A 25,820-nucleotide genomic window follows, 5' to 3' on the forward strand; every position below is an offset into this window, starting at 1 on the left:
AAGGTTTGCAGAAAGGACTCCACAACAGATCTCCAACCAGAGATCCTTCCACAGTGGCAGTCAGCCCTTAACTGGCATCTAAGAGAGGTGAAGCCAGGCTGCACCCCTTCCAGTCGCAAAGCTGAATTGCCTTCACCTGTTCTCCTAGGCCCGACTGGGTCTTTTCCCAGGTAATCAATCAGTGGTTCAGGCTATGACTCAATAGTTTCCATACACTATTAAAAGCTTTCATCAATAGCATCTGATCTAATTTATTGTATAACCACGTAGACTCTTCTTTATTTTTAGTAAAATAATAATAATAATAATAATAATCACTGTAGAAGCTCAACCTATTTTGAGCCTTTCAAAATAGTTTCACAGAAATTCTAAACATAGTATTCTAAACTATATGTAAGATGACTTGAGTTCTGATATCATTTGGAAGAAGATAAATCATCACTGAAATTAGTTATTATGATAACATAATGTAGTATTGAAATTAGATGTATGAAACAGTTTAATTATCCCTGATGAGCACAATTTCCTAACACTCCAGAAAAGATTATGGCTGAGTATGTTTTAAGTTTAAACAAACAGAACTCCACTTCCCTGTAAGGCTAAAGTAAAGAAACTTAATCTATGATATATGGATTAATATATAAGAAACAGAAAAGAGTTACAACTTAAAATGACAAAAGCAGAGAAATCAGAAGTTTCTTCATCCTATTGTTACCAATTGTCACAGTGTAAGAACAAAGCAACAAAACAGATCTTGCAAATGTACTGTTATCCTTTAAACATTAGCTAATTGAAAACAAGACAAGTGTTATAGGCACTTCAAATTATACTATAATTAGAATTTAAAAATTTGAATTAAGTTACACATTGATGTATGTATTGGAAAGTATAAATAGCACTTTCTAGTAATGCAAACATTCTTAATTATCAAAGGAAATAGCTGACGAATTAATGCAAGAGATATTGCAAGGTAAGCATGTTGGATAAAACAGTTACTATACATCGTTCTTGAAGGAGAGTATAACAAATCTGCTTTCACAAATAAAAATCCTACTATCTAGCTATTTTTAGACGGCAGTTTTTTAATCCATCTCACTTTAAGACAGCGCAAATTGTTTCCTTTTTTTTATTAGTTGGCAGCATTTTTTTTTTACATAAATATTCACAGCCTAATCAACAAGCCCTGTTAATCAACTTCTTCATTAAGGAACAAGGGTCCACTGAAGAGTGATTAAAGCAGAAGAAAACAACTAAAAGATGCCTTCTGTTGTCCAGCAATAATCTGAGTACAGCATAAGGCCTAAGAGTTCAAGAAATCCACTGAACCCTAAAAAAATAAAATAAAATAGGACAGAAAGATTGCCAAAAGAGAAAGGACTTATGCATTGTTCCAAGCTGAAGTGAGATATTCTCAAACTATATATAAGATCAAAGCAGTGTGTGCAGTTTCAAGATGGCTGACTGTCTCTGAGAAACAGTAATTATAAGATACATACTTTACATAAGTACTTCCTCCATTAAGCTTCAGAGTTACCATTTTACTGAGTTTCTAGATGCAATTCTGGTGCTGTAAAAATGTTTCCATATATTCAAATAAAATCTTGTTTTCTGCTGCCACAATTAAACGTTTGAACATTTATCACATCGGATGGCAAACAACAAAAACTTCTGGAAGTCTTCAAACTGTGACTGCCAAAAGACAAATATTTTGAAGAGGAAGCTGCAGATTAGACAGTAAGTTTTACCTGACCCAGAAGATGCTTTCCAGCTTGGATCCAATTTGCCAACTGTGTGTAAGTTTTTTTCAATATATCCAATTTTTAAAGATACAAAGATGATTCAGTAGTCCTGTGATCATGATCACTGAATAAAACATAACACACTAAATTTCTAACTAGTCTAATGATTTTTGTTCATATTTGTGTTTTGTTCAGACTATTGTTTATTCAGATGATTGACTTTATACAGGATCTCTGGTCACAAAAGCAAAAAATAACTTGTTTCTTACACTAGTTTCTTAACACTTTTCTATCTCCACACTATTAAATGCACACTGTTTGCTACTTCTCACAAAGCAGAAGAACTTGTGTTGACTATATTGTACTTCAGCAATTAATATTTGTGTTTTTTTCTCGAAATATGTTAGTACTCATGCATTATTTACATGTGCAAGTACTCTTCTGAGTTAGAAGCCCCAATACTACTAAAAAGTTCACATAAATCACCAATGGCAGAAAAAAAATACTCAGTTACACAAAAAACGAATGTATGAAATTTAGAATGTAAGACAAATTATAATAAACAATGCACAAGTGATGTAGCTCAAATTTATTTTGGTCACTATTGATAAGTATTACAGGCAATTACTGTGGGTGGATTAAATATCCTTCAAGCATAAAGCATACATATATTCAGTCTTAGAAATGCTGGTAGTGTTCCACCTCCCTTCTTCAAGAAAAGCTGACCAACCTACTCAGTTTCTATTCTTATCATTCACTAATTTGCACAGTTTAAACAAGGCAGAGTATAGTTAGCCAAGGAATTTTAATCTTTTTTTTTTCCTAGACTCGTCATGCAAATTGTCAGCATTTAATGAAGGATAATTTCTGCTATTATAAGAAGCTTAAGAGATGTTCTTTGTGAATAATTATTAACATAAACCACTACATTACAGCATTACAGCAGCGTCAGAAGTAAAAATTCATTCTTACAAACAACAATCCTTTTAAAGATTAATGGAATTTTTCAAGTACAACTGTGGTTACAAGCCCTTAGGAACACGATTTATGTAGTATTCATTCATATAGTCATCTGTATGACCATCACACTGACAGGAAAAAAAAAAAAAACCTGCCAGTTTCTAAAGAGCCACATACTTCCTCTCTCAAAACATCTGTAGACGGCAGTCCTACCAGAAGATTACTCAAAATTACTACTGCAAGTCACTTTATCAGGGACTCTTCTGTTCCCAGTGATCACAAAAGAAGAAAGTAACACTTTCAATTACTTTGTCAATTACTTGACTCGTTACCTTTCATATAAAATACTTGCTTATTAGAGTCAATGCACCTTACAAAAAAAAAGTGAAGTATTTGGTCTATACAATCATAGAATTGTTTGGGTTGAAAGGGATCTTCAAGACTATCTAGGTCCTCCCCCTTCCCACCCTGCTGTAGACAGGGACACCTCCCTCTAGACCACATTGCTCAAAGTCCCATCCAACACGACCTGGAATGCTTCCAGGGAGGGACATTCACAACCTCACTGGACAACCTGTCCTTACCCCCTTCAAGTTTAAAGCCATTTACCCTCGTCCTGCCACTATTTGCCCTTATAAAAAGTCCCTCCACAGCTTTCCTGTAGGCCCCCTTACCTGCTGCTTATCAATCTGGACTCACACAGTACTGGGCAGCCCATTATGCACTGAGGTTCATTTCAAGATCAATCAGAAAAAAAATGCAAATGCATATAAAGAAGACCTGTGGCTATTCACTGCCTATTCTTCCATTGCAGTTCTTTATACAAGTCCAGGAGCAACTTCCACCATTTGGTTATTAATTATGTCTCCCATAAATTCTGTCTCAATGGCAGAATTGTGGGCATAGATTTTTTTTTTTTTTTAATCCTTACCTTCCACTGCTTGACCTTCTCTTCTGAGCATCTGGACAGCTCCTACATACTTCTTAAGTTGCACTTTTAGAACTTCATTTTCTCTGTTGATAAAAAGAACAGCATAAGAAAAGTGTTTTCTCAAAACAGAAAACCATTTCAGAGGAAACAAATATACCAGCTGTGATAATGAGCTTCACTTAGCTTGTCAACAGGATTAAAAAAAAATTTACACATTAAATAATATGTCAACAGATAGAGTACCAGGCAAATTTGTTTTCTAGTATACCTGTAACTACGAAATTCTAGATAGATAACACACAGACTACAGAAAACTGAGAACAGTTTACACACAAAAGGTGTACTTTTATTTATGGGAATTTAGTTAAGAAAGAGAGCTCTATTTGCACATGCAAATATGTTTGCTGGACCTTGTTATACATGTTGGCCCAATATATATGCTTAAGTTGCTGTTGTGTGCAGTATAATTAAGATTTGCAATCCAAAATTAAATTAAATATCACATTGCTTTCCAGATTATGCCATTGTTAGCAATTTCCAAAAACAAAAGAATAATCAACTTAACTGCCTTGATGCTTATATATTATTAGCCATAATTAGGCAGCTGTCGGAAGTTCCATGAATGCATGCGGAAGAACTTCTTCAAGGTAAGGGCAATGGAACACTGGAACAGGTTGCCCAGAGAGGTTGAAAAACATTAATATTTATGCATAGCAGTGCTCTCAAGCCAATATAACAAACCCCAAAGACAATTAGCATATATTAGATTGCAGTAAGCAATCAACATAAACACAGGACAACAGAAATTCTTTTTTTCCCCAATTCTGAAAAGGTAAATAATTGATTTATAATAGCACTATATATTGTATGTATGTATGTATGTATACACACACACACACACGTATAATTTTTAAGAAATTACACTATAATGTTGAAAAACGTCATAGAAAGTCATGCTTTTTGCCATAAATAATCAAAAACAATTATGACATTTTCACGCCTGATTTCAAAATTAAGCATCAAGGAAAACAGTAAATTATGGAAGATGACAAAAAGATTAATCTGCCTACCTGTATGACATCAATTTGCTAATAGGACAAAAATAAGAGAAAAAGATACTGGTTTTGTTTTAATAATGAGGACTGTTGGTTGCTGGTTTATTTTGTTAATGCTGGAAAACAATGGATTGTACTAAATTGTATATGTCTTTGGAGGTTGGTTTTTTTTTTTCTGTATTATTACTTTTTTTCAGTATTTCTTAAATTACACCCAGTGTACAAATTACTTGGAATATAAAAATTCTAAGGAGTACTTACATACTTCTTGCCTTGCAATTAAACAGCACAGATACTTCATCCTCTGTTGTCTTCTGAGATCCCTTAGCAGCACTGGCTAGACTCGTTACTGAACCACTCAACCCAGCCACTATTTTTGCAGCTCTTATTTCTTACTATTAGTCTCATTCCTATTTTAGGATTACTTTCAAATTGTTGCTATTACTTTTATGACTGTTCTAATGTTTCTCACCGTGCCAAGGCTTGGACTTTCGTGGCATGTCGCTCTTCCTGCTCTGCTATCTTCCTTCTCCAATTGTCCATTTCCTGCCTCAGTGCTGCAGAATGCTCCATCTCACCATCAAGCAGATTTCTAAGGGACCTGGAATGGCAGCAGCATCTGTTAGGAAACTGTACAGTTACTAATTAGAGGATACTGTACTAACCACAGAGTAGATTGTTTGAATGATACCACTAATGTCATGTCACCCTAAAATTTCCTTATTCAGTGTAAAAAATTCATCCAGATTGATTACATAAAGATACGAAAAGCTGCAAGGAAAAAGTATCCAATCAAAACAAGTTATACATGCTTATTATTAAATTTGTATTAATCCCATAAACATGCACAATTTATTACCATATCTACTGTACTACCACACACACAAAAATTCACTACAATAGAAAATGACTTATAACCTGGTTTCTGTGCTCCAGTGAAAGCTCCTACTTCCCAGAAATAATCTAAAATAAGTTTGTTTCTTAGCCACAGAAGGAGACAGGCAGGACACTGTCATGCACCTCTGTGTGAAAACCTTGATGAGCTAAGAAGGATCAACATTATGTGAAACCCAAAGCATATTGGTACTTCATACAAAACACCTAAAGTTGAATGGAGCAGAAGTTTGCAATTATGGTATAGAGTAATAAAGGACATCTCCGATATATTTTTATTTTCATTTATTTAACCACGTTTCAATATATTAAGTAAATTAGGTTTGTGAGTATGTTGAATGAACAACATACTATTTTTACATTTACACAGTTATTTTGCCCCAACAGAACATACAGACATTCATGCATGAAAGTCATTTCCAATGCAACATTGTTAGTGGTCCTATATCATTTCTGCACTGGAAGGGGAAAAAAACCAACAACTTTGAATATTTGCATAAATATAAACTTTAACTCATTCAAAAAGTCTTATAAGATCATAAGACTCTTTTGCCTATAAATTTTGATTTCAAAAACCTACAACTGGCAAAACCTCCCAAAGATACCTATATGTGATTTGAATTCAAAGGAAAAAAAACTGTGAACAGTTGAATATTGATTCACAGTTGAATGTTGAAGTACTAAGCTTAACTTTCAAATAAAATTTACATCATAAAGATGACAGATTACATACAGCTTTATATAACAGACATCCTACATTAAAGAAACTGAATGACAACAAGTTTTTTTGAAATTATATAGCACTTCTTGACTGGAAAATTACCTATTCTGTTCTTCCAGTTCATCTTTTCTATTCACCATGGCCAGAATAGCTTGACGAAGTTCATCTAAAAATGAAAATGGGGAAAAGGGGAAGGGGAATGGGAATGAATTTTTGCACATTTAAGATCTAACAGTCATTTATGTGGAGGTGCTATTTCAGCAGCACACTTAGGATGATGTCAAAATCACTTGCTACTCAACAAAGCACCTAACAATTCTCTTGATCTCATCAACCATTTGAAAACTGTATTATTTAACATAGTTCCAGAAGTATCAAGCAAATCAATCTCTATTTAGTTTTAATATAAACACAAGTTTGTCTGTAGTAGAGGCTGTTTTAATCACAGCCAAATGAGGCATCTTAAGATATAATGCAGCACCTTTTCACTGTATTAATGAAATACATTATTACTTGCTAATCTTTTGAAATTGCTTACTTTCTTTGCTACAAAACCTGACACAGTCATCTAAGTACTACAAGACCATAGTAGAGATGACATCACCGCTTTCTCATGGCATTTCTTCTCAAGTTCAGTCTACTGTTTTAAAGATGATAGAATTTCTGATTCTATTTCCTATTAGAGAAACCTTACTTCCTATAAATAACTTCAAAAATAATTTAATTTCAATATCAAGACAAAAAAAATTAAGACAATTTCTTTGAACTTGTAAGAAATATCTTCAGCTGCACTACCATTTCAAGGGAGATCTTCTGTTTCAGTGTGGGGATAACTTAAGAATCAACTTTCTGTACACAAGTCAGTATTTCACTTGCATTCTTCTGAGTTATGTTTAATGTTGTTACCAGAGTACCTTTTCTGAACTGTAAAGAAAAGTGTCAGCTCAAAGCCATGCACTTGGAATCCTGCTGTTATCATAAAGGTTTTGCAATCTAACTGTACAGCTGTACTACTACTAATTCCTATAAATCTACAGAAAGAAATATTATGGCTTAATCATCTAACCTAAATGAGATTTTGACTTTCAGATCTTGTACAAGATTTGAATGGTTTCTAGCAAACACCTGAATACATACACAGTTTCTCATAACTGTGTTTTGTTGCATTGTTGTTTTTCTGTCCTGCATATCAAAAGGAGTGATAAAAAGGCCAGTTCTATTCAAGTATATCTGAAAGGAAACTGGAAAAGAAGAAGAAAAAAAAGCAACTTATTTCAAGCTTTGTTTTCAAAATTAAGAAGTACAAAAACCCATAGTCGCTGGAGACCTCCCAGCTTTGTTCATTGCACTACGGCAGTCAATTTTTCTTTATTGTTGTGTTAGAATTAGTTTCTATGCAACCAAGCTATACGCTTCACCATTTAATAAGGCTTCCACTAATTGAAATACAGGAAAAGAACCTCAGTGTCTGGGTTTGTAATAGCACGGAGTTGTTCCTGTATGGTAGATCCACATCCAGTAGCAACAAACTTGAAAAAAGTATTGTGTTCAACATATTTGGAAACAGCTCTTACAAAAGTATTAACTTGTAAGAACAAGCAGTTGAATTTTTATTATAATGATAATTATTTACAAATAATTCCACTGGCTTCGTAGATTGACATCCTTCTCCTGTTTGTTCCCTCAAAACCTTGTCTAGAATAAAAATTAAATTTTCCATCTATGTTTCTTCTGATACTATGGCTTTTTAGAAATTGCTATTTTATTTATTTTATTTATTGCTAGATTTAGAAATTGCTAAATATCAAGAATTGAAAATCTCAGTCTACTGTGCATTTGATGGTTGTCTCAATTACACGTATGTACTGTCTAAGCAACTGAAGAGACCAAGTGTGGCCTCTGCTGGTATCTACGAAGCAATAAAAGCAATGAAGTGCAATAAAAGCAGGAAGTTTCCCATTAAAACTCTATTACTGGGAAAAAAAAAAAGAAAAAAAAAAAAAAAAGCCAGCTAAAACAAATTAGAAAAGAAGGATTAGACTGTAAAAGTAACAAACATAAGTATACATTGACCAAAGCATCACAGTAACTATCAACAGTGATTCCACCTATATATACACATCTTCCACTACGTGACTTCAAAGCCCCAAACTAGATTCCCACTTCAAAAAGCACATTGCAAGAAAGGATTTTTTGGCTTTCTAAATCTCAATAAAGCAGATCTATACTAAAGCATGAAACAAAATCCAATAAAAATGCATGGCCCACCTCCTTTAGCTTATCAACATTAGACTGGAATGCGGCATTAAAACATCGTAGTGTTGATTTATTTTGATTAAATCAATTTCACACATGAATGTTGCCTGTGTCACTTCTGTATTCCTAAATGTTATCATTTAAAATTTGGACACAGTTTAAAAAAAAAAAAAACAAACATACACATAGCCCAGAGCTTCAGGAACAAAGCTATATCCACCAGTTCAGTCACAAAACTTTCTGTACAGAGAGAAAAAATAAAACTATTCTTGCGCATGTCTTTAGACAGTAGGACAGTTTAAGAACTATTCTTCATTCTGCAAGTTTATGTGAAGGTTTAGAGGTTTAAAAATGGGGTAAATAGACAGCCAATACTTCTCCAAGTCTCTTTCTTACAGCAAAGGCTACTTTATCCCATCGAGCACAATTCTTAACACTATTGAAAATAAGTCCTTAATCATAAATAAAATTTCCATTTATGAAATACATATTTCATGAATACATGTTTGGCACAGATTTTCCATATTAAAACCATATACTGAGTATAAGAGGAGTTCAGGATTTGTTTTTTTGCCCTATTAGGCCTTACAAAAAACATGCCAAACAAGATCATATCAGAAAGAACCATTAGCACTTTTGCAACTTGCAGAAAATTTAAGGATACTGATCAAATCATTACCATTCTTTTAACAATCCATAGCTAGGGTACTTATAGCAGTTCTGTGGAAAGAGAGGCTAATGTATGCATCTGCAATGGACCTTGTATTGCCAAATTAACTATTTTAGAGCAGCCGTTGTGGCCAGCATATAAGAAATGAATCCTCTATAAACAGATGTTACTGAAATGAAAATAGAAATCAAGAATTACAGGACTTGAAATATTAATTCCTTTAATCTAGATCCATCAAGGAAGTACTTACTAATTGTCATGGATTCGGGCATAGTGGCTGAAGGCAACATATTGCTTAAAGTATTCACTTGAGCTGGAGGACTGACTTCCACTCTAGTTAAAGAAGTACAGTGTCATCAATAAATGTAAACAAAATCCAGAATCCAGAATCCAAAACTTAAGAAAAAAGAAACTGGAATTCTCATCAACTATTCAAAACATAATCATGCACATAAAACAACACATATTCAACTACTTTGTGTTCAATTCTTGTTTAAGATATGTTTCATCTGATTTAAGAGCAGAGGCAAAAAACGCTCAATCAACAAGTCACAAAAAGCTTGGCTAAGATACCTGAACAACATAAAACCTATTTTGTCCTTCCAAACATTTCCAAGATTAGCCTAACAGTTTGTTTTCCAGTGCTGAATGCTATCTGTTAGACAACCATAGTAAGCTGGCAGCTATCTATAGGCTGCAAGTGGCTTTTTCGTGGGTCTTTCTTTTCCTAACAAGACATATTTGTCCTGTCACATACCTGTAGGAAAGATCAGATCTTCTTGGAAACAGTTCTACTGCATCAAGAACATCTTCGTGCCCCCCTCCATTCTCCAATTTATCTAAAGCAGAATGCATATATAAGCTTTCTTGAGTTAACAGTATTTTAAAAATAAAAACAAAACCAAAAAGAAAATAATCGCATTTTCACCCAGATAAAACTTAACTTTACTAAAGAATTTTAACTGCTTAAAAACCTTCTCCAAATGTGCCTTCTGCACATTCACCCCTCACACAGGTAGGATTGTAACACAATCATCTGCTTGGAAAATTTTTCCTATAGCAAAACTACTTATTATAGTATAGATGTTGATATTTAACATCGATAACAATGCAGTAAAGTTATGAAGAAATTTTTTATTGAACTTATTTTTACAAGTCCCAGGAATTTAATTAACATTTGATATCTGATACTCATTACAAATCTGCTTTGTGACTAGCAGGAATGGAATTTGTAGTTAGCCCCCAGTATCTCAAATCCTGCAAAGGTGCCATTCCATCATATGTTCCCAACAGAGTATCATGGCTTTTCGTCAACTTTTTTCTCTTCATCTTTTTTTTTTTTTTTTTTTTTTTTTTTTTTTCTTTTTTCTTTTTTTTGACATTTGGTACACACACCCTATGAACCAAATATCAGAAATAAGGTATTTCTCAGAAAAGCATGGATAATACACATCTGTCCACAGATCCATAACTTTCAGTATCAAAACATATACATCATTGGGCCTGCCACGATGGTAGGGTCATTTGAAAGGAAACAAACAACACCATCCTCCTCCTAGGAATGTATTAAGAAAAACATAAATAAATAAATAAACAAACAAATACATGTATGTATGTTTTTGCACCTCAGTGTGTAAGGTTTACAAAGATACCGTAAAACAATCCTGAAATCACAAGCTAAAAAAATTAGCGTAGAATATAAAAATCAGGAAGTCCGAAATAATAATAATAATAAAAATGACGGGAAATAAAAGTGGTGTCAGGATGACTATGGAGAAGAAAGTGTTATGGTTTGTTTTTTTTTTTTTTTTTTCCTTTTAAGTTCCTAACTATATATTCCATTTTCCTTCCAGGAAACTGATTTTTTACTCTGGCTCTCTCATTTCTATGTATGTGGAAATACCATATGTCCTGACACACCCCTGAGGCATAACAGCAGACTCTGAAAACTCATTTGAGCAAATAACACTCTGTGTTATATATTTGAAATATATATACATATATTACGGGAAAACTAGAAAAAAATGAAACATTTTCTATTTTTTTTTGAGCCTCCGGCATCTTTTAAGAGGTACAAATACTAGAATACAGCAGAGGGCAGTAGAGCATTATTTTATGAGTCATGTTATTTTTATCTCTTAACATACAGAAGAAAACCATGCTTTTTCACAGCTGTTTATTTAACGGTCTCTTTAAACTCTCAGAACAAACGATGGATATCCAAAAAGCATTCAATATTTTACCATTAAAATAGATTATCTGAATGCCACTGGGAAGTGATAATTGGTTTCTGAAATACTCAAAGGCAATGTTTTATAAACAGCTAGCAAATATCAACTCCATACATTTCTGAGGAAGTTTTTTGACACTAGAACAGATATTGAAAATGTAGTGAGTGCTGTTATCCATACCTCTACCCGTTCTCATTGCTTTCTTCAAGGTATGGACCACACCATTCTTTAAGTGCAATACCCAAAAGTGTAGAGGCCACCAGCGCATAAACTTACAAGTGACCCTTTCATTTAAGCATCTCAGTGTGAAACGTGCTTTCAGTGTAGAAGCACAATACTGCTAATTCATTATGGACTTGTAACCCGTATAACTCCCATAACTTTTTCCAACTATTTCCTAGCCAATCACTCCTCATCCTGTTTATACAGAGATAACAACTTCTATTGAATTACATTCAATAGTTAGTAGTTTCTCTGATCTTCAAGGTCAAATTAAACTACCAAACAACCTTTTAGCTTCTTCCAGCTCACTGGCATCTACCAATTGGATAAGGACACTTCTTATTCAACCATTCAAATAATTAGCAAAACACCACGCATACAAGACTACAGCTTAATGACAATAGATCTCTAGTCTATTTTCACACGGATAAATCCTCTTCAACTAACCAGCTCAGAAATGAGCTATAAGACTACTACAAAGAACTTTGTTACTGTCCAGAAAAAAAAAAATTTGAACATCTTGTTCAGTCTGTACAATGCCATGCTTGTTTACCACTGCTGCACGTTAGAAATTTCATTACAAAGCTTGTTGGTATTACATACAATTAAAATATTTACCAGTTCGGGAGTCAACAGCACTGACAGGAAACAGGACATCTGAGTCATAATTCAGAACTTGCAGAGGAGTCCAGCTGCATATCTGAGAATTGCATGTGACAATTTCATGAGGCCTATACAGAAAAACAAAAGCAAATATTACAAAGTCAAAGATTTCCACAATGCTCATAATTCTTTCAGAGATATGACTGCATGAAAAACCTTTATTTCAATCTCCCTGCCAATTTCTTAGTTCAGATGTACATAAATTCACAGAAGACACACACAAATTTCTTTTAGCAGCCTTCCAGAACTTAAAAGGGGCTTACAGAAAAGATGAGGGATTCTTCATCAGGGAGTAGCAACAGAACAAAGGGTAACAGTTTTTAAACTAAAAGAGGATAGTTTTAGATTAGACATTAGGAAGAAATTCTTTTCCATTATAATGATGAGACACTGCAACAGGTGGTCCAGTGGAAGGTGCTCCTGTCCATGGCAGGAGGCAGAGCTCAATGATTTTCAGGTCACTTAAACTATTCTATAACTCCATGATTCGAAAATCAGATTATTTCGAACTATCAGTTTTATGATTCTGTCTTGGTTAACATTACTCTGATACTAGCAGGCTCTGCTTAAAATATGTGGGTTTTCTGTGAAGCCAAACTAAAGCTGGTATCACACTAAGAATAAGTAAATGTCAAAGAAGTCAGAACTGCAGCTTTGCAAAAATTTTGGAAACTGAGAATGTCATGGAGAATAAATCTGAAATCTCAAGATTCTGATTTTAGGTGAAACATAAATGCAAAATATCCCGAAACTAGTCCAAATAGTTTAAACAGAGAACAACTAACAAAAAAAAGTCTACCAGGATTTTTGTGAGTTAGGCAAATTTGCCAGTGACCATGAAAGTAGAAGAAAAAAAGAGAAATATTTACCACTGGTTTCTTCAATAAAGTTACTTACTTTTCAGAAGGTTCAGTTTCCGCTTCTGTGCCTTTATTTCCTGATGTTTTTCCACATAGTTCATCTTCATCTGCATCTTCATCATCAATACTTTTCACATCTAGTTTCTGGTATTCATACTCTCCATTCATAAAAACAGAATTACTTTTCCACGAGTGGTTACTTTCATTCTCATTAGAATTTTTTCCATGATTGGTTTCAGATGAGGGTAATATAAAAACTGACGATCTATCTAAACTCTCCTCTGAACTTTGTCCCATAATAGGGGTCTTTGTGGCTTCTCCCACATTTAGTTCATCATTTTCTTCATCAAATGATATTATATTTGTCACCCTCTTCTTCTTTTTTCGATCTTTCTTATATTTCAATTCTATTAGCAACATAAAAGTTTACATATTTTAAAAAAGAAAAAAAGGATGTATTACATTAACAGAACTCATGTACTGAATGAGTTTATAAAAGAAGAAAGAATTCATTTAATTAGGCATTTCATTATCTTTCCATACACATCGAAGTAACTCAAATTTCAAAAATTATTTTTGAGGTGCATATATAATAGTATTCAATTGGAAGTGGGAAAAAAAATATGTCAACAAACAACAAAATGAAATTCAAGAGAAAAAGCCTCTCAGGCACCTACTTTTATAATAAGTGTGTATTTCAGAGCATATCTAACAAAAGGAAAAAAAACATGAAATATTCCTGGGAAATAATGATGATAAAGACAATAAAATACACCTTCGTTACTTTTGAAACTGACAATCATAGAGTCCTTAGAGTTTTAAGAGACTTTTAGAGGTCATCTTAGTCCAACTCCCCTGGAATGAACAGGGACATGCACAGCTAGATCAGGCTTGCCTTTAAAGTCTCCAGAGATGGAACATCAGCCACAAAACTAGGCAACCTGTTCCAGTGCCTCACCACCCTCACAGTAAAAGACTTTTTCCTTATACCTAACCTAAATCTATCCTCTTTGAAGTTCAAGCCATTTCCTGTTCCATCACCACAGACCCTGCAAAAGAGTCTACAAACTCTGCTTAAGACTCTAATGTATAATAAATATCACATTTTAATTGATTAATTTTAAATTACAAGGCATTAAAATATCAGGCCCTTGTCAGTGATGGTGCCCTGCAAAGTGGTTACACCACTAACATATTTAAAGTCCAAGAAAAGCAATGACTAATTTTTCATTTGTGGTAATTACCTGTTTCATATAGGAGTTTAGACTATAAATTTAGTTTCTGTTTGAAGACTACAAGCTTAATTTATTTTTTTTTTTTTTAATCTGGTATATAACAACAGTTTAGATGGCTAATGAAATGCCAAAAGTAAACATACTAAAAGTGAAAAATCATTACATCAGACACTTCAAAGCATAATTTTATGAGTAAGAAGTTGAAATTCAGGTCACAATTACAGCACCAACACGACAGTCTAGCTTCCCTCTTGCACTGATAAAAGGAAGCCAAAATAACTATTAGCTTCCCATTATCCACACCTGTAGTTTTGAAAACAAAATTAAAGAAGAATGAACCACGCCTAACATTTCACATTCAACTGTTTTGTACGCACAGCACATGCATTTTTTAGATTTTTTTTTTTCTATGACAGTATATAAGTTTTTGAATGACATCAGTACAGCAAAAATGCTTACCAGCATTTACATTCTTTGAGAGAACAGGAAGCGGATCAGTGTCTTGATCAGGTTTTATGAGAATGGAGACAGCAGAGGATGCAGTTATCTCTCTAAGAAGACTACTAACACCCTGAGTGGATTCTTTCAATAATGAAGTTACATTTTGCGTTGATTCTTTTAACAGATCAGACACTGTGGGTGTGCATTTGCTTTGTCCATTTAAATCTCTATTATCAATGTTGATTGCAAACAGAATGGAGTTTAGACCTTCAGATAAAAGAAGGGAAAAAAGTAAGACCAAAACCCCACTTTACAAAAAAGTTACAGAAATAGAACCTAGGTATATAACAACGCTGACAGGTAAAACATCTTTCCCCCAGATTTTCCTGCCATTCTCTATGCATGAATTCTTTCTTTTCCACATATCGTTCACTCTTTCTAAAATACTACTCAAGTGTTTTCAAGTTCTGAATTTATCTTTACTTACGCAGTTCACAGTACTTTTTGAGTATGTAATGTGCAGCTGAACTGGTTTATTTACAGTCTTTTAAATCTTCACTGCAGCTTTAAAATTTGTTGCATCCCATACTTCATGAATAAAAACCTGTGAATTCTATCTTGCATAGAGAAGCATGTGATAGTGTACCTCAGAAAAACGATGTATACAATAACAATACGCAGCTTCTGAGACTTCACTCGAGAAAATTAAGCTATATGTAGCCAGGTCTTACTCTTTCTTCCAGTACATTTATCTGCATTCTGGGTCTGACTAAAAAAATCCTACCTCTATTATTCTTTTCAGGTCAAGAGCAACCCATTTTTTCTTCAAATCAAGATAGTTTTAGAGGAAGAAAAGAATTATCCTTAGTAGCAAAGGGTCAGAAAATCCATCTGAAACACTTTGGAACCTATAGAAAAGCTAGACCCAGGATTTAGAAAATTCATAACGTAAACTGGCATAAGACCTTTACTGTTTACCCGGAATGTGTATCTGATGCATATTCTCCACAGAAGCTAACAGAGAAAATCCTTACAAGTGAAACAGAAATGACATCTCAAAATGAAACAGTTTTCCCAAAATAGTAGTAAATAAGAGAGGTGTTACCAGCTGCCATTGTAGGAATCATACTAGAACGTTCTTCATCCATCATAAAAGACCAGTCTTCATAGAAGACACTATGATGTGAAAAGAAAAAGAAAATGATATTGAGTTGAACATTTACAATACATTCCACTTTCAAAACTCTGAAAAATAAGTACGACTACATCAACAGATCAAACGTACATCACAGTAACTCCCTGAACATCTGAAATATTTAGACTGTCTAAACAATCACAATAAATAAACATGCATTTCCTTAGCTGAAAACTATGAGATTCACTGAAATTGTATTGTATCTGTGGTTGTAGCTCCACATCTTTTTTACCGGGTAAGAAAAAAACACTTAGGACAAGGAGGTTCATGCTACAATAGTAATCACAATTGTTTGTCAATGTCTATTGCTGCTATTCCACATACACAAGTTTTAAAATAATTACAGTTGACTTTATGGTCACCGGACATTTACAAAGCATGCATACAAATGCATGAACACAACCTAAATATCTTACTAACTTTGACAGGCTGTTTCAACACCCGAAACCACATCAATTACCCTAAATTGTTAGGGTCAACTAGGAATTTGATGCAAGGAAAAGAAACTTCACAGTGAACAAAATGTTAGTTGTTCTAAATCTAGTCCTTTTTAGTAGCAGGATGCTGTGTTTCAACTGTCAGCTTTCAGATTTAAAAGAAAACATAAAAACAGACAACAAAAAAGACCTCAATCTACATTAAACAGAATAGAATATACAATAGAACAGAATCTACATAACATAATAGATTCACTTAAGTTTTCAAAACTGAAAACAGTCCAGAATGTAAACTGATTCTGGAAATTTCACTTAAATTTAAATAACATATCTTAAGTATTAAGTATAAGCATTTTTGGAAACAAGAGTTCACGTACAGTGCTCCGAGTGTTGACAGTCTTGCTACAGCACATACACCGTTACAGGCATCAGAGTACTAAACCAAGTAATCTAAACCACAAATCTCTCTGACAATAAAAATCTGAAAACTGTTGTAAATCTTGCTTTGTCTCTATTTGACTTCATTTAAAATCTATCTTGCAAGAAAGCTACAGAGGGCTGGAACAGACTGAAAGTTACTAAAGAGATCAGTTCTGAAAGTATATTCATTAGTTGATGCAAATGGAAATAGAGCTTTTCTGCTGAAATCACTAAGTAGCTCAAGCTCAACAATTAGAATAATAAATGCCACAGATTAGAAAGAAAACAAAAAAAGGATTGTAATATGTGTAACAGAAAAGGTAAGACTCAGGCAAGAATGAACATTTTTGTATATTTTGCACATCCAAAGTATATTTCGTATTGTGAAAACCTAAAAAATCATTCATGTGGTAATTCTGTAAAAGGAAGTTCATAAAATATTTCCAAGTAACCTACAGAAGTAGCTACCCACTGCTTGACTGGCAGAGCTTGTAAACTACAGGGTAAGCACCTCCAAGCGGGCTACAGGCAACTACTACTCTGAAATAACAAAATCAAGGCTGAAATACTATGTGATTTCATTAGAGAGAGGGAGGCACTCAAAGTCTCTTTCATAATAGTATTAAGGTATCAGAGAGAACAACTGCTCAAAGAGCAGGAAAGAGGGTCAGGAAAGAGGATGGAAATAAACATAGAAGCATATATTCTCACATGCAAAAATGAAGCCAGCTTCAGGTTACACACAGATTTGGGCACAAGCCACTATCTCAGTGACTGAAAATTTCAAAAATGAACAAAATAAACACATGTGAGGTCAAGTAGGAAAACTAGACTAGAAATAACACTATACATTATTACAGTTGTATTTCTTGGGGAGTTTTTCTGTTGGTATTTTGATGACTTTTCAGTCTCAATATTTCATTTCTCACTACATGCACAATTCCTGCATTACAGTGACATCAAATACAGTACCTAAGCCGATTCTTGTCTGCAAGTAGCATATGAACATATCTTTCTAGGGAATGTTCATTCAATGCACAGCGCAACCAAGCCCGACCTCTGCCGATATCTGTAGTAATTGTCTTCAGAGAGTAAAAGCGCTGTAGTTCATGTTTATTCAGAAATTCTTTCACATAGTACCAAAACACTGGCTCTGCAGAAAAACAAAACAAAAGCACCACAGTAAGCTCTTGCTTTATCTGCACTGGTAGCTTGGAAAGTAATGCCTCCTATCTGTCTCAGTGAAAACTACAACAGATTCAAAGAGCAAATAATACTGTTTGGTAAAGCAAATTCTCATAACAGTGTTTTTCAACAGTCACCACCGTTATCTGATTCACACAGATGAGGAAATTGAGATGCTTTTCATTTCATGCTGTGGCAGCTGTACATGGCTGTCTGGAACATTGCTTTCCTTTCATGCCGCCGTTACCACTGCTGAAATGCAACACCCACTGCCCCACTATGCTCACATCCATTGTATGGTGAACAGAAACATTCACACACACCCATGAATGTCAATGTGTGCAATTTTTCCCAATATGTAGAATGGAATTCTACACTCTCCCTTCACACCTCCATGTCAGACACCAGTTTGTCAGACTGCCCCTCTGCTACCATCTGTTGCACAGCAACAAGACATAGTGGGAAGGTTCAGCCTCTGCTGCCATCCCACCAACATCCATCTCTAATGCCTTGAGCCAGTATCATACAACAAGAGGCATTACTTTATGAGCAACCCACATATTTTACTTTCTCCTATCAAAGCGAGTTTCATTACATATCATTTCAAAACAAGGACTGATTCACACAGTAAATTATCTCCAATATTCCCAATTGAATAAATCCCAACAAAATAAATTTACCATGCAATTTTATATATTGTTCCCTGACTGTTTTATAACTTGAAAAAAAGTAAATGATTTACTATCTACATATAACTCTCCAGTTAACTCTCACATTATTTCTACAGAATTTAGGCTACTTAAGCACTTAGAACTTGTCACTTCACTGAAGACACCAAACACATTGAAGGATTTGTGCCTACATTCTAAAATAATCATATTCAAGTTACAAAGTGTATTTAAACTAGTATTTCACTCAAGAAACAGATTCACATCTGGGAATATGCTATGCAAAGAAAGAAATGCGTCTAGAACTCTTTTTTACTGTTCTCTGCGAAATGATAAAATCGAAATGATAAAATTTAAGTAAAAAGGAATGGGTTGATCCATAATTTGCAGACATGCAAAGGATAAAGTCAAGTGTTAAATATAAAAGGCAACACCTGTTCCCACAACAATACTTCCCTTGCACTGCCCCAAACACTGATAAAACTTTTTTTTTTTTTTTTTTTTTTTTTTTTTTTTTTTTACACTCACATAAGTATTTGAAAGCTGAAAATTTATATTGTCAGTAATGTACTAAGAAACTGAATTTAGGGTAGACAGGCCTTTAAGAAAAAAAAATATACATATATAGATACATATAGATATAGATATGAGAAAGCCAAGAATTCTTCAAAAAGTTCAAAACATCAATATGTCAAGGAAGACAAGCACACATTCCTTTTGACAGTTTAATGAAGGTCATTGTTCAACTTTTTCTTTAATACGTTAACAAAAAAGGAAAAATTCTAATGTAGGAGTGAATTGTACACTATCACCTCAAATATCATGCTGACTTCTGATCATAATCTCAATGTAGGCAGCATAAAGACAACATGTATAGGAAGGTAAAAAAATTTCACTGAAAAAAATTCACATGCGAAAGAGAAAATGGACAGATTCTGTCACTCCTTATCACATTTCTAAATCATTTTAATGTAGTTGCAGTACCAGGAAGAGGTCATCCATGATGTTCCCCTTTTTCTCTGCTAAACAAACAGCACACAGTCAGGTTTCGAAGAGGTTTTTACTACACGTTATGATTTCTGGTGAAATGCACTCATTTGGGGGTACAATTTTATTTATTAATCTCTACTGAAAGCCATTAGATTAGTAAAGCTGTCAACAGTGCCATAATTTTTGAAAACTGAACAAACAGGTTAGACTCATTTACTAGAAGTTTTGCTAATAAGATTTGATATCTGTGCAAGAATAACTCAGAATTGTTCCAAATGAGACAATGTGAACAATGAAATACAGGAAAGACGGAACTGCCAATCACAAAAACACTGAATTTGGAAGAGGCCTCTGGACGTCACCTGGCCCAAAACCCTGCTCAAGCAGAGTCACCTACAGCAGGTTGCCCAGGACTACATGGCATGCAAACTATGGGCATACTTGGCTAAACTAGAACTTAATAGACAGATTAACACATAAAACAGTAAGTCCACAGCATATATCAGAATGTTAAAGCATCCTATGTCATATCCCTTTGACTACAGCTTATTTGATCTGCATTAAAAGTCAAATACATATATATCCCAAAAAAGAAAGTAGACCATACAATGTTGGATTTGTATCAAGTGAACAATGATTTAATGATTTTATTTTTTCATATTAACAACAGAATTTTTCTGTCTTGCTAGAAGTCAGAACAATGCAAAAGGAGGAAGTGAAATTATTGCAGGAACAGAAAAAAAATAAGCAGGTTTCCTCTTGTGCCAAGAGCAAAACTTAGTGTTTCTTGGTATCCTATTTATTTACAGATATCAAGGATTCTGACAATCAGTTTTTAATCAAAATCTATTCAGTGGAAATTAAGTAGAGGCATGTATCCAAAGTCTTCCCATGACATCCTTGTTGAAAAAAGATGATGCAAGTGGCATTTTCAAATGAACACATTCTTTTCAAAAGTAAAATTAAATGAAAATTTATGTCCTAACAGCTGATGCTAAATTTCATAGCAAGCAATCGTATACATACTATTTAGATGCAAGATTTATTTTAATTTCCGTAAAAAACAATTTGTATAATTTTACTATAGGCAATGTAGTTTTTCTTCTATCACAGTTGCAATAGCTATAACATTGCACAATGAATCATTAATCAGCACCAATGAGCAACAATGTCCAAAATTTAGAGCACAGAGATCAGTTTGAAGCCAAGCTCATCAACTTCTTAGACAAAGAAAAGAAAATTCACATCATTCAGCAACTGTGCATTTCAATTTCAGTCAATTAATGAATGGTTTCTTATTTGAGCGCATCAAGTTAGAAGATGATTTGAGATTATTTACACAATTGGAAATACTAGTTTCCTGATGGATAACACTCCAAACAATCTCACTTAACTTCATAGATGTATACTGGACTGCAGACCTCCTGAGGACAATTCCAACCTTAATTAGCCTATGAACCTCTGAATCTGTGCAGTAAAAAAATGCTAAGAAAGTACCACTGGCAGAAAGGTTTCAGTAAGTCCAGTATCTTTAATAAGGCAGAGGCAATGGAAAAGTTGAGCTATTTAGAATCTTTTAGCAGTACTGCCCTAATATGTTTTAAAGTGAATTCTCCAGGGAATGCAACCACGTTTTGATATCAGCTACAGCATTCATTCTCACATAAACTTAACCTATGAAGACAAACAAAAAGTATAAAAAGAGAATAAAAAGTTAAATGAAGAGATACACAAGAGAATAAAAGCATACAGAATAAATGAGAAAATCTGTGAAGATTCTATAAACCTCTGAATTGTTTTACTTGTTACCTAGAATCTGCCCATTATTAAGTAAAAGAAATGCAGATTTCTCTAAAAGCATGACTACTTTAGTTCCTCAGAAAGCTAAGCCTGTAGGCTCTAACTTATTAGAAAAAAGGTCAGCACACAAACACCCATCAGTTCACCCTATCATCAACAGGAGATGCTGTCAGAGAAATTTAAGGCAACACTGTAACAACTTATGCATAAAGCATTAAGGTAACACCTATTAAAAGCAATTGCACAGTGCAATGGGAAGTTATATTTGGAGATTAAAGCATATAGTTACATAGAGTATTGAATACAAACAAAAAAAAAAAACCACCATGTGTTACATATTTCAAATTCAAAAATAAACACTTTATCATAAGATGTGGATACTGGTTAAGAAATTATAGAAGATTAGTTGTAAGTCAAATTTCACTACAAAATTAGTGATGAGGAATATCTGTATATACTTTTGATAAAAAAACAAGGTAAGCCTCAAAATGAAGGCACAAAAATAAAGGAAGCTTTTTTTTTTTTAAAGTAATAAAAAACAACTGCCCTGGCTGACTGCCCAATAAAAGCAACAGAAGTTTTGCTTTTAAAATGGCATCAGTACTGAGAAGTCAAATAGTTCTGATGCTAAAGAAAATGGCAGTTAAAGAACAGAGTAAAACAACATTAAGAATGAAACCACTCAAGTATAAACAGCACAACTGCACAATATCCATTACTACCAGATGTCGAAACGAACTTGCCAATGATATTATCCAGGATGGAACTATAGGAAGTGCACATTTTCCAGTTCCTAAACTCCTACAGAAACTTAGTATGAAAGTTAAATACTAGATTAAGAAAGCAATAACCACTTTCACCCCTTAATGAGATTCCAATTACTCTGCAGTCTGCAGCTTGGTTCACCACCCAAAACGTTTATTTGAAATCATTCTGCTTCCTTGCACTTTTTTTTTTTTTTTTTTTAAATAGAATAGTTATGATTAATGAGTTACCTGTTTCAGTTTTACTAGAGAAACCTGCTGCCTGTTTGATTGCTGCTGCTGTTAATGCTAATCCTCGGCTCCTCCTCAGGCCGTGCTGTAACACAGCTTCAAACTGAGCGCACAAGCAAGTGACTCTGCAACAAAATTTTTATGCAAATCACGTGAAAAGAACAGTCAACTACATTTCTCTAGAGCAGGTTTTCTCCAAATCTCTAAGAAGAGTATGTACAGGAGAACCTTTATTTTACGTACAATGAAAGATTCTCAAGAAGAATTTTGGGTAGGTATGACTGATTTTAGCTAAACATAAATAGTGCTGTTGAAAATAGAAACGCTAGCAGACACATAATCAAAAAAAAAAAAAATCTACTTGACTTTCCAATTCTGAAAAAGGAGAACACAAATGAGACTCTGGGAAAGAGTTCGTATTATTGAAAATTGACATGCACTGAGAACAAAAGCAAGAAAACCATGCAGCACTTTTTAAATTTAAGAATTTAGCCACTAGTGGACTGGAGTAAAAAAAAAAAAAAAAAAAAGAAAAAAAAAAGTCAAGTATTCTGCAATGCCCAATATACATGTACATAAATCTCACACATCTAGAGTATTTACTACGTAGAGGGATACAGGTGTGTTAAATAAATACAGAAAAACATGGAGAAGTCCTAGATTTCTAGACAAAGAACTCTAAGAAATTGTAACTTCAAAGATGAAAAAAAGGCTATGAGAACAAAATGCTGAGAACTGTGGATTTTACTGGATTTTGATCTAAATTCTCATACTATCTTCATTTCCAAAATTTTCTCACAAATAATATATTACAGTAATAACACAAACACGTTACAGACACACCTATCTATCAATGCAATTTCCTCTTCCTTTTAATTGTGAAACAGAACACCTGTACTACATCATGGTAGAGGGCAGGTGTTTATTTGGAAGTTGGTTTGGCTTTTTTTAGTAGCTCATTATTTTGCTGTTTTTGTTTTTCTGTTTGTTTCGGGGAGTGGAGTTTGAGTGTATGAAGTATTTTGAGCCCTACATTTTAGGTAATTATGATGCATAATTTAAGTACATTAAGAATTTCTCGGAATACTTTACCTGCTATCAGAATCTGAAGCTATTTCTTTTCTTCCTCCAAACCGTATTTGACACTGCAATAAAGAGACTTTAAGAATGTTTTGTTACAGCAAGACACACAATACACTGAAATATTTTCATTTAAGAAATAAAAGCTCATGACAAAAAGAAAACAGCACAAGATGGATTATTAGAAAATACACTCTGCAACCAAAATTGCTTTTTAGCATCATATTCCACTAACAGACTACCCTAGCAGTTCTTGCTAGACACAACATCATACCTGCATTATCTGAAGAAAAAAAAATAAGTAAGAATTATTATTTTTGAGTTTTAAATGCATACCCATAGAAACAAAAAAATGCTCCCTCTCAGCTCAGTGCTACATTTATAGAACTATTTTCTATAAAACATACGATTATCTCACTTTCAAGGCATTCTTTTACCTTCCACGCTCTTTTAAGTTGAATCAAATCTATTATACTCTACATGCTGAACTTCCTGTTCCCTCAGTCCCATTTTTACCCCTCACTGAAACCCCAGCGTGAAGAAGTTGATACTGTATGATGCTATCCAATTTAGCCCTCACAGAAAACAATTTATCTCAGACATACAAGCACTACAAATATAACTTGTCTATACAACAAATTTAAATAAGATCTGCAGAACACTCGTCTGCTAGCAGACACAAAAATTCAGCAGTACTATACAAAAGACAAGGTTTCTTCTTTGTCCGGTAAAAATAAAAACAAAATAAAGGCAATAACATATCCGGTCAGTATTGAAGACACAGAATATTGTACAATACTGTAGAAACATTGATTGGATTTCTCACCTGCTTAACTGCATCCAGTAACCGTTCTAGAAGAAACTGCCTTTTCACGTCATTGTTTTGTGAACCTGAAAATCCAACAAAGTTCTATTATTTGAAAAAAAATAAAATTTTAAGAGAAGTATATTGTGGTCAACACTGGTGCCCTGAAAAACATTCTTCATATGCCAGTTATTCCATTAAATTTATGGATTAATTTTCTCCAAGTAAAATGATGTAGTATAAGTCTGTATTTTGATGTTTCAGATAACCTTTCACTGATATACAGGAGTACTGTTTGAAAAATAATCTAAATTCTTATTTTAATAAGAGTGGTTTCATGACACAGGGTATACTGCAGCTGCACCAAGTATAATGTAACTGTACAGGCAGTAAAGCCAGCTCCTGGTGTCTTAGCACAGCTACCTGTGGGGCCATACTGCAAGGCTTGAAATAAATTAAAGTTTTTGCCATTGTTGTTGAATTACATGTACAATGCAGTCAAAACTGCAATCCCATAAATTCTCATATGGGGACAACTACCAGTACAGCATATCACTAGAGCACAAGAAAAGAGAAAACAGGAAAGAGAGGAATTACTACTGAACAGTTGTTAAGGGCTTTTTTTTTTTTTTTTAAACACTTAACTGCCAGCGTAGTCTTCTTCCTGATTAATACCTATAAAATTCAGTTTGTTACTATACCAGAAAATCTTTAACTTTTCCACCATTTCAACAACAAGTAGCATTGTACTTTGCTTGTCTAAACATGCTTTATAAGCTCACATGAATATATACAAAATTTGTGGTTTAATTAATCTACATCACCTCCAATATTTCTTCATTCAGAGCTTAGGCTCAAAAAACATCTCTGACCTGCCAGTAGTTAATTCTTTTCTCCTTTTTCTCCCAAAGAACATTTAACTAATGTATGCATAGACTGAAAGCCAATTATTAAAATTCTGCATGAGTGAACTTCTCCAGTTACCACATACTAAGCCACAGAATCACAAGGTTGGAAATGACCTGCAAGATCATCTAGTCCAAGCACCCTCCCATTCCTATCAGTGCCACAAGCTACTAAACCATCTTTCGTAGCTCCTCATCCAGGCGCCTCTTGAACATTACCAGGGACGGCGACTCCACCACCTCCCTGGGCAGCCATTCCAGTGCCTGACCACCCTTTGAGAGAAAAAGTTTCTCCTAATATCCAACCTAAACCTCCTCTGGTACAACTTCTGGCCATTTCCTCGGGTCCTACTATTTACCTGGGAGAAGAGGCCAGACCCTTTTGCACCACAACCTCCCTTCAGGAAGCCCTCCAGTAAAGAGGAATATCAAAGACACTGGACCCCTCCTCTTGCCGTGCAG

General features: G+C 34.1%; 1 protein-coding gene across 1 annotated transcript in view; it reads right to left on the reverse strand.

The window, feature by feature from the left end:
* Positions 1-25,820, reverse strand: part of SNX29 (sorting nexin 29) — a gene marked incomplete at both ends in the record, with an annotated part of 82,896 nt that overhangs the window by 44,023 nt on the left and 13,053 nt on the right. The window contains 13 exons of the mRNA XM_079542764.1: positions 3,631-3,713; positions 5,158-5,286; positions 6,403-6,466; positions 9,477-9,559; positions 9,984-10,065; positions 12,298-12,410; positions 13,240-13,609; positions 14,897-15,145; positions 15,984-16,054; positions 17,903-18,083; positions 22,569-22,693; positions 23,661-23,713; positions 24,475-24,539. Coding sequence (XP_079398890.1) covers positions 3,631-3,713; positions 5,158-5,286; positions 6,403-6,466; positions 9,477-9,559; positions 9,984-10,065; positions 12,298-12,410; positions 13,240-13,609; positions 14,897-15,145; positions 15,984-16,054; positions 17,903-18,083; positions 22,569-22,693; positions 23,661-23,713; positions 24,475-24,539 — 1,668 coding nt within the window. The remainder of the gene's footprint in view (positions 1-3,630; positions 3,714-5,157; positions 5,287-6,402; positions 6,467-9,476; positions 9,560-9,983; positions 10,066-12,297; positions 12,411-13,239; positions 13,610-14,896; positions 15,146-15,983; positions 16,055-17,902; positions 18,084-22,568; positions 22,694-23,660; positions 23,714-24,474; positions 24,540-25,820) is intronic.

This window comes from Tetrao urogallus (genome assembly GCF_951394365.1).
Source record: "Tetrao urogallus genome assembly, chromosome: 15".
In the NCBI taxonomy this organism is placed as follows: Eukaryota; Metazoa; Chordata; class Aves; order Galliformes; family Phasianidae; genus Tetrao; species Tetrao urogallus.